This window comes from Microtus pennsylvanicus, chromosome 1 (assembly GCF_037038515.1).
Source record: "Microtus pennsylvanicus isolate mMicPen1 chromosome 1, mMicPen1.hap1, whole genome shotgun sequence".
NCBI classification, from domain to species: domain Eukaryota; kingdom Metazoa; phylum Chordata; class Mammalia; order Rodentia; family Cricetidae; genus Microtus; species Microtus pennsylvanicus.
The window spans coordinates 144,665,068-144,679,060 of NC_134579.1; the positions used below are offsets into that span (position 1 = coordinate 144,665,068).

At 47.5% G+C, this 13,993-nt stretch overlaps 1 protein-coding gene across 3 annotated transcripts; it reads left to right on the top strand.

The window, feature by feature from the left end:
- Positions 1-2,544: 2,544 nt before the first annotated feature.
- C5ar2 (complement C5a receptor 2) lies at positions 2,545-13,377 on the top strand. Of its 3 annotated transcripts, none has more exons than XM_075958920.1 (2): positions 2,545-3,042; positions 10,949-13,377. In XM_075958920.1, the coding sequence occupies exon 2, from the start codon at positions 10,964-10,966 to the stop codon at positions 11,990-11,992; it is 1,029 nt and encodes a 342-aa protein (XP_075815035.1). In that variant the 5' UTR covers positions 2,545-3,042; positions 10,949-10,963; the 3' UTR covers positions 11,993-13,377. The 3 variants fall into 3 exon arrangements, with proteins under 3 accessions (XP_075815035.1, XP_075815049.1, XP_075815043.1); XM_075958934.1 differs by lacking the exon at positions 2,545-3,042 and adding an exon at positions 3,432-3,549; XM_075958928.1 differs by lacking the exon at positions 2,545-3,042 and adding an exon at positions 5,998-6,521.
- Positions 13,378-13,993: the final 616 nt, after the last annotated feature.

Below are 13,993 nucleotides of genomic sequence, written 5' to 3' on the forward strand. Positions count from 1 at the left end.
TGCTCTAAATAGCTGTAGCTCCACCTTCTGTGTATATATTTTATTAATCTATCTAAGATAACATTTTGATATGTGATCAGCATAAAAATATCCTTGAGTCTGAGGGCGTGGCTCAGTGGTAGAGCTCCTGCCTAGAATCCCCCAGTGAGGGACTGAGGGCGTGGCTCAGGGGTAGAGCCCCTGCCTAGAATCCTCCAGTGTATTGATTACTTTCCTAGGCTGTAATACTATCATGACCAAAAGCAATTTATGGAAGAAAGGGTTAATTTGCCTGGTGGTTCTAGAGGGTTAACCAATAAAACGAAAAGTCATGGTAGCCAGCAGCTGGAGCGGTAAGCTGGTGATCACATTTTCACCCACAGAATATAGAGAAAGGATTCAGGAAGTGAGGTAAGAATATTTTTGGTTGTGAGCCTAAGCCTTTAACGGCTGAGCCATCCCTCCAGGCCATGAGGTAAGAATATAAAACCCCCCAGAGCCCACCCTCAGTGACCCACTTCCTCTGAGAGGCTCCACTTTCTAAAGTTCCATAACCTCCTCAAGCAGCACCAACAACAGGTCAAAGTTTATGTGTAACTTTCCTTATTCAGTTAATAACAGGCAGTAAGGAGCTTGGGGTTCAGTGGTAGAGACAAAGAATTTGAGGACCTAGTGGAGGAAATATATATATGAAACCACCAAGTGTTTTCAGTTATACCCTTAAAATCCAGGACCTCAACTTATTATGGAGGGGCTCTACCACTGAGCCACACCCCAGCTCCTCACTGGGGGATTCTAGGCAGGGGCTCTACCACTGAGCCACACCCCCAGCCCCTCACTGGGGGATTCTAGGCAGGGGCTCTACCACTGAGCCACACCCCAGCCCCTCACTGGGAGATTCTAGGCAGGGGCTCTACCACTGAGCCACACCCCAGCCCCTCACTGGGAGATTCTAGGCAGGGGCTCTACCACTGAGCCACACCCCAGCTCCTCACTGGGGGATTCTAGACAGGGGCTCTACTACTGAGCCACACCCCAGCCCCTCACTGGGGGATTCTAAGCAAATACCCTAACGTTGAGCCAGACTTCAAGACTTCTATCATTTTGGCACAGTTATTGACCAGGTAAATTCCCGCGAAATTCTACTGGAGGTGTTAGGGAACACAGTGGCCTCTCAGGATGAGAGAGGCCTTGATCAGATCACAGAGTTTGCAGCTCGTGACCCAGAAGCAGCTTCCTCTAGCAACATGACTTAACATTCCAAAAACCAACAGAAGAATTCATGACCACATCCCCTGAAGGCCTTAAGCACGGCTAGGAGAGAAATATGACCATCAAAAACTGCTGAGTGAAGGGATTCCAATTAGGGCTGAGGCCATTTCTTCTTTTTTTGCTTTTGTATTTTTTTCAAGATAGAATTTCCCTGTCCTGGAACTTGCTCTGTAGACCAGGTTGACCTTGAACTCACGGACCCAACACGGATCCTCTGCCTCCCAAATGGTGGACCTAAAGACCTGAGCCACCACCGTCTGGTGAGGCTTAGCCTCTTAAGCCTGTTCCATGTGTGTGGGTGTGTCTTTAAAGATAGGGGAAGTTGAGGCAGGCAAATCTGTAAGTTTGAGGTCATCACAGGCTACAGTACAAAATCCTGTCTCAAAACAAGACAAAACCAAAAACAGCCACTACGGTCAACTTCTTTTTTTGTTGTTACTACTTTTTTCTTTTTTGTTTTAAGTCTGCATGCACACAGGCCTGAGAATTACAGTTTGCATATGAACGTCAGAGAACAGCCTTAATCCTAGACCTTCAACTTCTGCTTTGTTTGGGACAGTCTCTTGTTGCTTGCAGTGGCAGAGGTCAGGCTAGCTAGGCCCACATGTTTCCAGGGATTCTCCTGTCTCCCCTGACTATCTCTCTCTATGAATGCTGGAGTTACATGCATGTAATCCTGCCCTTGACTTTTATGTGGGTTAGAAATTCAACCTTAGGGGCTAGAGAGATGGCTCAGTGGTTAAGAGCATTGCCTGCTCTTCCAAAGGTCCTGAGTTCAATTCCCGGCAACCACATGGTGGCTCACAACCATCTGTAATGAGGTCTGGTGCCCTCTTCTGTCCTGCAGACATACACACAGACAGAATATTGTATACATAATAAATAAATATTAAAAAAAAAAGAAATTCAACCTTAGGTCCACATGCATGTGTGATAAGCATGTTCCCACCCACCCATCTCTGGCTCTGTCTGTGTTTTGCAACAGTGCCTTGCTGTGTAGACCAGACTGGTCTCCAGCTTGAGATTTTCCTTGCCTCTACCTCCAGAGTGCTGGAATGACAAGTGTGTTCTCTCACGTCTGCTATGTCTGCATACCTACAGGTGAAAAACCCGAGGCCCAGAGAGGGACAGAACTTGCAATTTTAGGATTCATGGAAGCCTCAGGGTCTGGGCTTGACTTCTTGATCTTTCTGAGTAGAGTGAACACTGGGCTATCTTCCTCAGAGCGTTTGAGGAAGAAAAAATCTTTAAGAGTCTGTAGCTCAGGCAGGAGAGGCAGAGAGAGAGCAGGATGTCAGGAGAGGGTCAGCTGGCAGCTAGTGTTTACTGTGGAACCTTAGGGGCCCTTCAGGGCGGAGGGTGGGTGAGAGGTAATTTCAAAGATAGCCCTCTAGGCCTTGTGGTTTACAGTCCACACAGATCTGGCTTCCAGGAAACTGGTGACGGTGAGACTAAGGGTGGAGACACTGTCCAGCTCTCCATACTTTAAGCTTTTCCAGCCTTTCCGTCTGTGGTTTAATCTGTGACTCACGGGAGGAAGAAGAGACAAACATTTCCCTGAGGCTGAGAGGAGGCCACGCCCATTTTTCCTGGTTTAGGTTTAATAGGGCCCTCCGAGAATCCCGTAGGACTCAGGGAAACGGGTGGGAACGCTGAGACTCACCAGCTACTGCTGAGACCAGCCAGCTCCTGTCCCTGGTGGAGAGACCCTGGGCGTCCCAGCAGCTGCTGTGGTCTGACGTTGCGCTTGTAAGCTGCATTTGGCTAACTTGAGACCAGTTGGAAGAGAAGGTAAGGAAGGAGGCATGCGGGAGGGTGAGAGGAGTGGTTCCAGATGGATATTTGACTTTTTTCTGACACACGCTCTCATGTTGCGCAGGCTGACCTCAAACTCACTCGTGTGACTGAGGATGATCTTGAAGGCGCGATTGTCCTGCCTCACCTGAGTGCCAGGATTGCAGGCATGCGCTGTGGTACTCAGTTGATGCGGGGCTTGGGATGGTACAGCAGCGTTCTACCACACCCTTAGCCCTCCAGATAGGAATTATCCTCGCGGCTCGGGAAAGCACGTCAGGGCCCCAGATACGTGCTGGTAGCTAGGTCAGCACAGTAAAAGATAAGATAGGTAACTGTGCCGTCCCGTTCTGTAGTGCACAATACCCTGACCTTCAGGGATCCCCAGGTTGGAGCCAGTCCTCCTAAAGTCAGTGTGCCTGGCGAGCAAGCCCTCGCCATACTCCCTGTTCCTGCTTCCTTGGACAGCAAGGGTCACTTTTGGCCAAAGGTGAATTTACTCAGGTACGTGGAGGTGTGCACGGGTGGTGACTAGACAGCTCGGGGTTTCTGGTAAACTGAGCACATTCTGTAAAGTGTTACCTGAGTCCGTTTCCAGCGTCAGAATACTGCCAGTCTGATTCTTATTTCTAACACAGAGGCACTCTCCTCACATTTTTGTATTATTTTTTTCTTTGTAAGTATTTTATTGTTGGGCGGTGGTGGCGCATGCCTTTAATCCCAGCACTCGGGAGACAGAGGCAGGCGAATCTCTGTGAGTTCGAGGCCAGCCTAGTCTACAGAGCTAGTTCCAGGACTGGCTCCCAAGCTACAGAGAAACCCTGTCTTGAAAAACCAAAAAAAAAAGTTATTTTTATGATTTTTATTGTATTATTTTTTCTTTAAAAGTATTGTAGGATTCTCAGATTTTTTTTTAAAATTTTTTAAATAATGATTTGTTTGTGTGTAGCCAGGTGGGTCTCTGTAAGTCTGAGACCAGCCTGGCCTACGGAGTGAGTTCCAGGGCAGCCAGGGGGTACACAAAGAAACCCTGTCTTGGAAAAAAAAAATGTTTGCGTGTATAGCCGCTCAAGTGTGTGCCTTCCTTTCTTTCCGAATTGCACTTATTTATTCACTGCATTGCACATGGTCATGTGTGCCACAACCTGCATATAGAACCAGAGGACAGCCTATGGAACTCAGCTGCGTCCTTCTGCCATGTGTGTACCAGGAATGGAACTCAGGCACTTTATCCACCCAGCCGTCTCTCTCACACCCTAAACTGCTCCTTTCCCTCGTTAATTTATTCTTTCACTTACAGATACCATATGAACTCTAGGAGTTTCCTAGATGCCAGAAACACACTGGAGCAAGCCTACACTGGGTGGAGCCCACACTGGGTGGAGCCCAGGTTCTGGGAAATTGGGATAATTATAATGCCCATGTCTAAGATGGTCAGGACAGTCATTTCTGAAACGTAATACATGCACAGTGAACATCAGCTCTCTCTTTCTCTTTTCTGGATACAGGCTCTCCTGTGACCCAGTTGGCCTCAAACTCAAATGCTGTGGTTACGGGGATGTGCCAACCGGTCCAGTTTATGTGGTGCCGGGAAACACTCTTCCAGCTGATTCGTGCCCTTAGCCTTACTTTCTGGTTTCCAGAAACAGGGTCTCATGGTATAACCTAAACTGGCGTAGAACTTCGTATGTAGACCGGACTGGCCTCACACTCATGGTAATCCTCCTGCCTCAGTCTTCTAAGTGCTGAGATTTCAGGAAAGCATACCATGCTCAGGTTTTCCCATTTTATTGTATTTTTGCATATAAAATAACATGTTTCATTATTACATTATATATATATGTATATATATATATATATATATATATATATATATATATTTGCTCAGATTCACCCCCACTGACCTCTCTTATCAGCTCCAGGGAATTTGACTCCCTCTTCTGGTGCCACAGGTGTCATATACTTAAAGCGGGTATTCATGACTAAAAATTAAAAACATAAGTCATGTGTGGTAGACAAGCTTTTAATCCCAGAATTTAGGAAGTAGAGGTAGGTAGATCTCCGTCAGTTTGAGGTCAGTCAGTTTACATAGTAAATTCCAGGCCAGTCAGTGGTAAACAGTGAGGCCTTGTCTCAAAAACAAAAAAAAACAAAAAACAAAAAAATCAACAAAGTAGCAATTTGTGGGCCAAGATGACTCAGTAGATAAACGTACTTGCTTCAAAGCTTACCAACCGGTGTTTGATTCTAGGACTCCACTTGGTGAGTGGAGAATCCTGACTCGCTCAAAGTGTCTTCTGACCTTCACTGTGAGTTGTACCATGCAATCCTGACTCGCTCAAAGTGTCTTCTGACCTTCACTGTGAGTTGTACCATGCAAGCATGCTTGTGCAAGCTTGTGTACACACAAAAGCACACACACAAATAAGTAAATACATATGTTACTTATGTAAAAGCCATGGTAATACTATTTTATGTATAGTGTGTGGAATCAAACAACTACAGCTGATTTATTGTAAAAGACAACAATATAGTTGGGCAGTAATCCCAGCACTTGGGAGGCAGAGGTAGGCGGATCTCTGTGAGCTCGAGGCCACCCTGGTCTACAGAGCTAAGGAGGCTACAATGAGAAACTCTGTCTCAAAACAAAATAAAACAAGACAGCAATGCCACTGGGTACAGAGTGTCTGTTTGTAATCTGAGCACCAGAGGGTGGATACCAAGGTCTCTTGTGCTTCCTGGCCCGTTTGTTGATCCAGTTCACAAACTTGAGGCTCAGTGAGACACTCTGTCTCAGGAAAGTGGAAGGGCTGAGAAGACAGCTCTGTCTTGTCAGTGGTAGAGCACTGAGTGAAGTGGGAAAGAGATGGGAGAGAGAGAGAGAGAGAGAGAGAGAGAGAGAGAGAGAGAGAGAGAGAGAGAGAGAGAGAATATGAATGAGTGCTGGGAATCATCTGTTTTTGTTTACAGACTAAATTCCACAGGCTGATAGAATCTGAGTACAGAAACTGTCCTGGAATGTTATCTGTAATAGCTGTGCAAGGTGGAGCCACAGAAGGGAAGAGAGGCTGGGTGTGTGCGGTAACAGCAGCTAATACACATAGATGCAGACACATAGACACACACACAAACACGGATACACACGCACAGACATACGCAGACACACACAGACAAAACAGACAGACACACACATGCAGACACAGATACACACAGAGACACAGACACACGCACAAACATGGACACACACACAGACAGACACAGACACACACAGAGACACAGAGACACACACACAAACAGGCACACAGATAGACACACACAGACAGACAGACACAAACACAGACACACACACAGACACACATAGACAGACACACAGACACACACACACCCCTGATGCTTGCTGCGGACCAGCACTGTGGCAGTCATTTCCTCCGGAGCAGATCTATTGAGTACATTGAATATTCCCAGTGCTCTGTAAGGTGGGTTATTTGATCATTCCCTTTTACAGACTGAAGCACAGAGAGGTTAGGCTACCTGTTGAAGGTCACACAGTGGTTGAACCTTTGAGTGTTTTGTTCTTTTGTTATGTTTTTGTATTGCTTACTTTTTTTTTTTGAGACAGGGTCTGACCTTATAGCACACACAGGTTAGCCTTAAACATGGCAGTCCTCCTGCCTCAGCCTCTAGTGCTGGATGGCAGGTGAGTTTTTAAAAGTCAGGTATAGTTTGCTTTGAAGAATGGAAAAATACTCAGAGAAATGGCTTGGCCTCATAAGCTGGCTGGGTACCTGGCCGAACTGGAAGTGTCCCAACTTCCGCTGTGTCTTTCCTGTTTTGACAGTGTTGGTTGAGGTTCTGGGCAGTGCCAGACAACCCATAATAGTGAGCTGGGCGCTTCAGGTTCTGGCCACTCTGAATGGGGTTCAGTGGCCCCTCCCACTAGGTCTTGTCTTCCCCAGTGCACTTTGTAACATTTCTGTGTTTCTTTTTTTTTTGCTCTTTGAGACATGGTTTCTCTGTGTAGCCCTGGCTGTCCTGGAACCCACTCTGTAGACCACACTGGACTTGAACTCACCGAGATCCACCTGCCTCTGCCTCCCGAGTGCTGGGATTAAAGGTGTGCGCCACGACCACCTGTTTATATCTCTGTTTCTGCATTAATGCTGCGATCCTTCCAAACTGGTGACGTGGGTCCCAGAAGAGGATATGGACAGAGCCAGTCGTGGCTGCCCCCCAAAGTCAGGGCCTCAGAGTGTTTGTGGCTGCCTAGTTTCATATGTGGAGACAGTAATATTTTGGGACTTGGGCCTAGGGCCTCAGTCAACTGTAGATCAGTTTAAGAAGACCATATCAGATGGAGATACAGTGTTGAAAGATGTTTGGGGTCATGCCTGGAACATACACAAAATGCTCAGTGAATGAGGCCTTCTGATGAGCTAAACAATTGTTGTTGGACCTGGTCATTTTGTTGCTGTTTTTGAATTTTAATTTTTTTTTTGTGTGTGTGTCTGTGCACCTGAGTACATGTACCCACAGTGTCCTGGGAAGGGTGTTAGCCCCTGGAACTAGAGCTACAGATAACTGTGAGCTGCCCAGCGCCCCCTGCAGGAGCCGTAGTTAAGAGCACTTGCTGCTCTTGCAGAAAACCCTAGGTTTGGTTCCCAGCAAACCTCGTGGTGGCTCACAACTGTCTGGAACTGTCTAGGGGATCCGATGTCTTCTTTTGACCTCCATGGACACCAGGCATGCATGTGGTGCACATACACACTTAGAATGCACATCAAATAAATAAATCTAAAAAAACCTCAAACAAACGACAATAACAACAACAACAAAAACCGCCCGGCGGTGGTGGCACACACCTTTAATCCCAGCACTTGGGAGGCAGAAGCCGGCAGATCTCTGTGAGTTCAAGGCCAGCCTGGTCTACAAGAGCTAGTTCCAGGACAGGCTCCAAAGCCACAGAGAAACCCTGTCTTGAAAAACAAACAAAAAATTAAAATGGGAGGTTAGGATAGGAGCTGGAGAGATGGTTCAGTTGTGAGCTGCTACAGAACCTGGTTCCTCTACAATAGCAACAAACGCTCTTAACCGTGGAGCCTGCTCTCCAGCTCCTCCCCCTTTAACACAGCGACTCATGGGAATGTCGGCTAGGGTGGCTTTGAATTGCCTGCACCTCCCAAGAGCTACAGAAAGGCAAGACTAACAGCGCTCCACCGAGATAGCATTTTGTTATGTGAACCCTAATTAGCCTAATAATAGTTGTGTAGCCAAGTCGGCTTGGAACACACGGCAATCCTCCTGCCTCGCATCCTGAGTGCTGAGATTACAGGTGCATGCCATCATGACTGACTTGTTCTCACTTCTCCCTTTTCTTTCTCGCCGACTCCGCTCCAGCCTCACTACCTTGCTATTCCTTGAACACAGCTGTCATGCTTTATTTCATTCTATGTCCTCATCATCTCCCTCAGTCCTTTTAGTTTCTGCGCAAACGCTGCCTTCCTTTACCATCTGTGTGCAATTCCACCGGAGCCTCCTTCTCTGGGATTGTTTTCTCCCTACAGCAACTTTTTTTTTTTTTAAAAGGCAGGGTCTCATGAAGCCCAGGCTAGTCTGTAACCATACATCAAGGCTGGCCTTGATACGTCTTCCTCATTCAACTATTATCCCTTGGAAAATACTACAGATTTCTAGTTTGCGTCCTGGCTCTTTGGTTTTCCCCACTGGAATATCAGCTGCAAGGAGACAGATGTTGGCCTGTGCCTCAGTCCTTGGACAGACACCCAGAACAACAACAAAAATGCTCAGGATCTGGGTGCGGTAGTGCACCCTTAAAATCTAAGCACTCGGGAATTAGAAGCAGAAGGACCAGGAGTTCATAGTCATCTCTGGCTACCCAGCATATGTGGAACTAGCCTGAGCTACATGAAAACCTTCAAAAACAAAGCAAAACAGAAAGTACCCATGGGCTGTGTTTGTGAATAAATAAACCATAGGGAATACAACATTTCGTTCTTCCTAAGTGTTCCCAATGTTAATATTATTGAAATAATTACTCCAGATGGATTTTGTTGTTATTTTTAAGAATTTATTACTGGCTTTATTCACTGAGCCCATAAGCATGCTATCACACCTTGCTTGCTCTTTCTTTTTTCCTTCTTCCTTCCTTCCTTTCTTTTTTGAGACAGGGTTTCTCTGTGTAGCCGTGGCTGGAACTCATTTTGTAGACCAGGTTGGCCTTGCACTCACTGAGATTCACCTGCCTCTGCCTCCCAAGTACTGGGATTAAAGGCGCATGCTGCCATTGTCCAGTTGCTGCTGCTGCTGCTGCTTCTTCTTCTTCTCCTTCTTCTTTTGTTTTTCTTGCTGAGTTTTAATTTTTGCATTCTAAGAGCTTGGTGTTCTAAGGCATTAGCATTCAGGATCTATATGTTCTAATCTGCCATGGGATTCTAAAACTGCACCTTAGCCTTCCAAGACAGGCATGAGCTAGGATTCTAGTATTTCAAGGAATCGTTTAGGTTTCCATCAATCAGATGCCCAGTGAGGGGCCGGAGGTGTATCTCAGTGGTAGAGCCCCTACCTAGAATCCCCCCAGTGAGGGGCTGGGGGTGTGGCTCAGTGGTAGAGCCCCTGCCTAGAATCCCCCAGTGAGGGGCTGGGAGTGTGGCTCAGTGGTAGAGCCCCTGCGTAGAATCCTCCAGTGAAGGGCTGGGAGCGTGGCTCAGTGGTAGAGCCCCTGCCTAGAATCCCCCAGTGAGGGGCTGGGGTGTGGTTCAGTGGTAGAGCCCCTGCCTGGCACCTGTGTGGGACCTGGCTTCAATCTCAGCACTTTGTGGTGTATAAAAGGTTAAGTACTGGAATTTCAAGGTGTATACAAGTCTCAGCATTTCTGGAATTCTAGTTCTCTTACTTGCTGGAATCTCAGTTTGCTGTTCTTATATTCTGGAATCTTATATGCTAATGAGATAATTCTTTCTCTCTTAATAGTTTCTTTTCCTGTGATAAAATAATTCACAGCTGGATGTGGTGGCACACTTTTTTTTTTTATCCCAGTCCTTGGGAAGCAGAGACAGGTGGAGTTCTGTGAGTTTGGGGCTATCCTGGTCTACATAAAATACTGTGCAAAGGCTACTTAAAGGAGAAGGTATTTATTCTGACTCACAGTGTCAATATCTGGTCCACTGTGGAGGGAAAGTCAAGGCAACAGGAGCTTGAAGTAGCTGACCACATCAAAACCAGTCAAGAAGCACTAGTGAGCTAGGCTGTGCCGGAGGTGCACGCCTTTAATTCCAGCACTTGGGAGGCAGAGGCAGGTGGATCTCTGTGAGTTCGAGACCAACCTGGTCTACAGAGCAAGTTCCAGAACAGCCAGAGCTACACAGAGAAACCCTGTCTCAAACAAAACAAAAGAAAAAAGAAACATACTTGGGAAGAATGTATGCCACTTTTCAGAACACTTTTCCCATTCATTTAAAAATTCCTATTTTTAGTGTGTGTGTGTGTGTGTGTGTGTGTACATGTATGTGGAGGTTAGACCATGTGGGTCTCAGGGAGTGAACTCAGGTCATCAGGCTTGGTGGCAGCACCTTCTCTCGCTGAACCATCTTTCTGGCTCCCTTTCTCCATTTATACAGTCCAGGATCCCAGGTGGGTCCTTTCCACAATTAACATGGGTCTTCCCATATCAGCACAACAAAGGTTGACCCCATCTCCTAGATGCTTCCAGAATCTGTCAGGTTGCCAGTTGATAATAAGTATCACAGAATGCAGGAACCCTGGAGTTCAGGCGCCCTAACATCACAGCACTGGACTCTCTAGTATGGTGTCGCTGGGCCAGCCCGGCCCAGAACAGTAAGGCTCTTGAAGTTTTCCCACTGACTTGTTGCCTGTCTGTCTCCTGCAGGTGTCTGGGGCCAGGATGATGAACCATACCACTATCTACCAACATGATTATGAATATGATTACGATCTTTACCACGACCTTCCGGACGTTCCCGTAGACTGCCCGGATGGCGAATGCTCATCTAGTGATGTCTACCTCATAGCCTTGGTTCTTCTGTATGCAGCCATCTTCCTGGTGGGTGTACCAGGCAACATCTTGGTGGCTTGGGTGACCTGGAAAGAATCCCGCCACAGGCTTGGGGCCTCTTGGTTCCTGCACCTGGCCGTGGCTGACTTGCTTTGCTGTGTGTCTCTGCCCTTCCTGGCTGTGCCCATCTCCCAGAAGGGTCACTGGCCATATGGGTCAGCAGGCTGCTGGCTGTTGCCCTCGGTCACTGTCCTGTCTATGTACTCCAGTGTGCTGCTCCTGACTGCCCTCAGCGCTGACCTCTTCCTATTGGCTTTCAGGCCCTCCTGGAAGACTGCTGATCACCGGACACTCGGGGTGTGGGTGGCCCAGGTCTCTTCCTGGATGCTGGCCCTGGTGCTAACGGTGCCCTCTGCTGTCTACCGTAGGCTGCATCAGGAGCATTTCCCTCCACGGCTTCTGTGCGGCATAGACTATGGGCACTCTGTCGCCACAGAGGCCACCATCACCGCCGTTCGATTTCTCTTTGGCTTCTTGGGGCCATTGGTGTTCATGGCCAGTTGCCACGGCATCCTCCAATGGCAACTGACCCGACGTCACTGGCCACTGGGCACAGTTGTTGTGGTTGGCTTTTTCATCTGCTGGACCCCTTACCACATCCTGAAGGTCATAATTGCAGTGGCTGCGCCGTTCTCCTTGCTCCTTGCCCGGGTCTTGGAGGCTGAGCCTCTGGTTTCAGGCCTGGCCCTTGCTCACAGTGCTCTCAATCCCATAATGTTTTTGTATTTTGGAAGGAAACAACTCCGTCAGTCACTCCAGGCTGCATGCCAATGGGCCCTGAGGGATCCACAGGATGAGGAAAGTGTGGCGAGCAAGGTATCCACCAGCCATGAGGTGATATCTGAGATGGCCGTGTAGGCAAGAGGAATTTGAATTTCCTAGGCCATTTCACAATCGTGCAGCTTCGGGCACAGCTGGATCCAGGAGCTCCGCGATGGTTTTTTGTTCTTCATTTAATAAACATTCATTGTGCACTGGCTTGTGCCAAGCCCTGATCTACAGGTGCTGGGTGTGGCAGTGGCCTGAACCAATTCTTGCCCCCAGGAACCAGCACTTTGTAGAGGAAGACGGATAGGAAGAAGCAGAAGGCTGTGGAATATGTCAAGGGTGAGATGTTTCATAGACCCTAAGGAGGGCCCCAGTACCTACGCAAAAGTTGGGTATGGCAGCACGCCTATAAACCCAGCACTGGGGGCATAGACGGTTCCTGGGGGGGGGCTCCTCTGCCCAGCCTGTCTAGGCCAACGAGAAGCTCCAGTGAGAGACTCGTCTCGAGAAATAGAGTGAAGCGGGCATGGTGGTGACACCTTTCATGATAACGTTTCGGGGGCAGAGGCAGGTGGATCTCTGTGAGTTTTAGGCTATCCTGATCTACATAGTGAGCTCCAGGTGAGGATATCCAACCTTGACCGTAGGCTAACCCCCCATACACACGTGTGTGTGCACACAGGCACACACAAGGTGGGGCAGCCTCGGTCAGCCCGGCTAGCACCTTGAGAAAAATGTTATGACTGAACCAAAATCTGAATAACGGAGAAAAGATCCACGTTTAAATCTGGGTAGCTATTCCAAGCAGGCAGAGCAAGTGAAAAAGCCTTGCGCCTGGGTGCCTCCTCCCAGAAGCCCTCCCTGACTTGCATCCTGCCCAGGGACAAGGGCTCCTCCTGTCTTACAGTCTCTTTAACACAAATGCCCATATTAATTATAAATTCCCCAAAGGTGAGAGCTGGACTTACTCCATTTTTTAAATTGTTGTCTTATGGTTAGTTGTTTACTATGTGTCAGGAAGGGGTGGGGTAATGTGGTTGGAGGATGACTCCTTCCATCATGTTGGTGCTAAGGATTGAACTCAGGTCGTCAGGCTTGGCTGCAAGCACCTTCAGCTGCTGAGCCATCTCGCCAACCCCAACCTCCTCAGTCTTATCTCATCCCATGACTTAGAAATTATTGGATTTTCTCTGTCTCAATTCTAATTTTCTCAACTCGTCTGTGGGCTCCTTGATGTTGCCAGTGTCTTTTTGTGTTAGTTTGTTTTGAAGATCTTTAAGCAATTTTATTTAAAAAATGTCATAGAGATATATATTGTACATTGAACAGATCCCCACCCTTACCCAAGGTTTGCAGGATTTTAACACCTATGGTGTACTGTGTCCACCAACTCTCCTCCACAAATCCTTGGGTTTTGCCTTTGTTTTTTTTTTTTTTATTTTCGAGACAGGGTTTCTCCGTAGCTTTTTGGTTCCTGTCCTGGAACTAGCTCTTCTAGACCAGGCTGGCCTCGAACTCACAGAGATCCACCTGCCTCTGCCTCCTGAGTGCTGGGATTAAAGGCGTGCGCCACCACCGCCAGGCTTCTTTTTTTTTTTTAATTTTTTTGAGATAGGGTCTCATATAGCCTAGGTTGGCTTTGAACCTGATGTGTAGCTAAGGATGACCTTCAACATTTCCTGAGTGCTGGGATTACAGTCCTGCACCATCACACCTGATTTATGTGGTGCTGAGGATCAAACCCAGGGCTTCATGCATGCTAGGCAAGTACTCTACCAACTGAGCCACATCCTTGGTTCCACACCGGGGATTCCAGGCAGATGCCTCCGTATTCAGCCATGCTTCCCCTTCACTGGGGGATTCTAGGCAGATGTTCTTGTACTGAGCTCCACCTCCTTGAACAATATAGATAGCCGTCTGCAAAGTTCAAAGAATTTCTGGTTAATTTACTGGGACCAGGGAGCCTTTTCAGCAGGCCTTTTCCGTTTTTTTTTTTTTTTTTTTTTTTTTTTTTTTTTTTTTTTTTTTTTTTGGTTTTTCGAGACAGGGTTTCTCTGTGGCTTTGGAGCCTGTCCTGGAACTAGCTCTGTA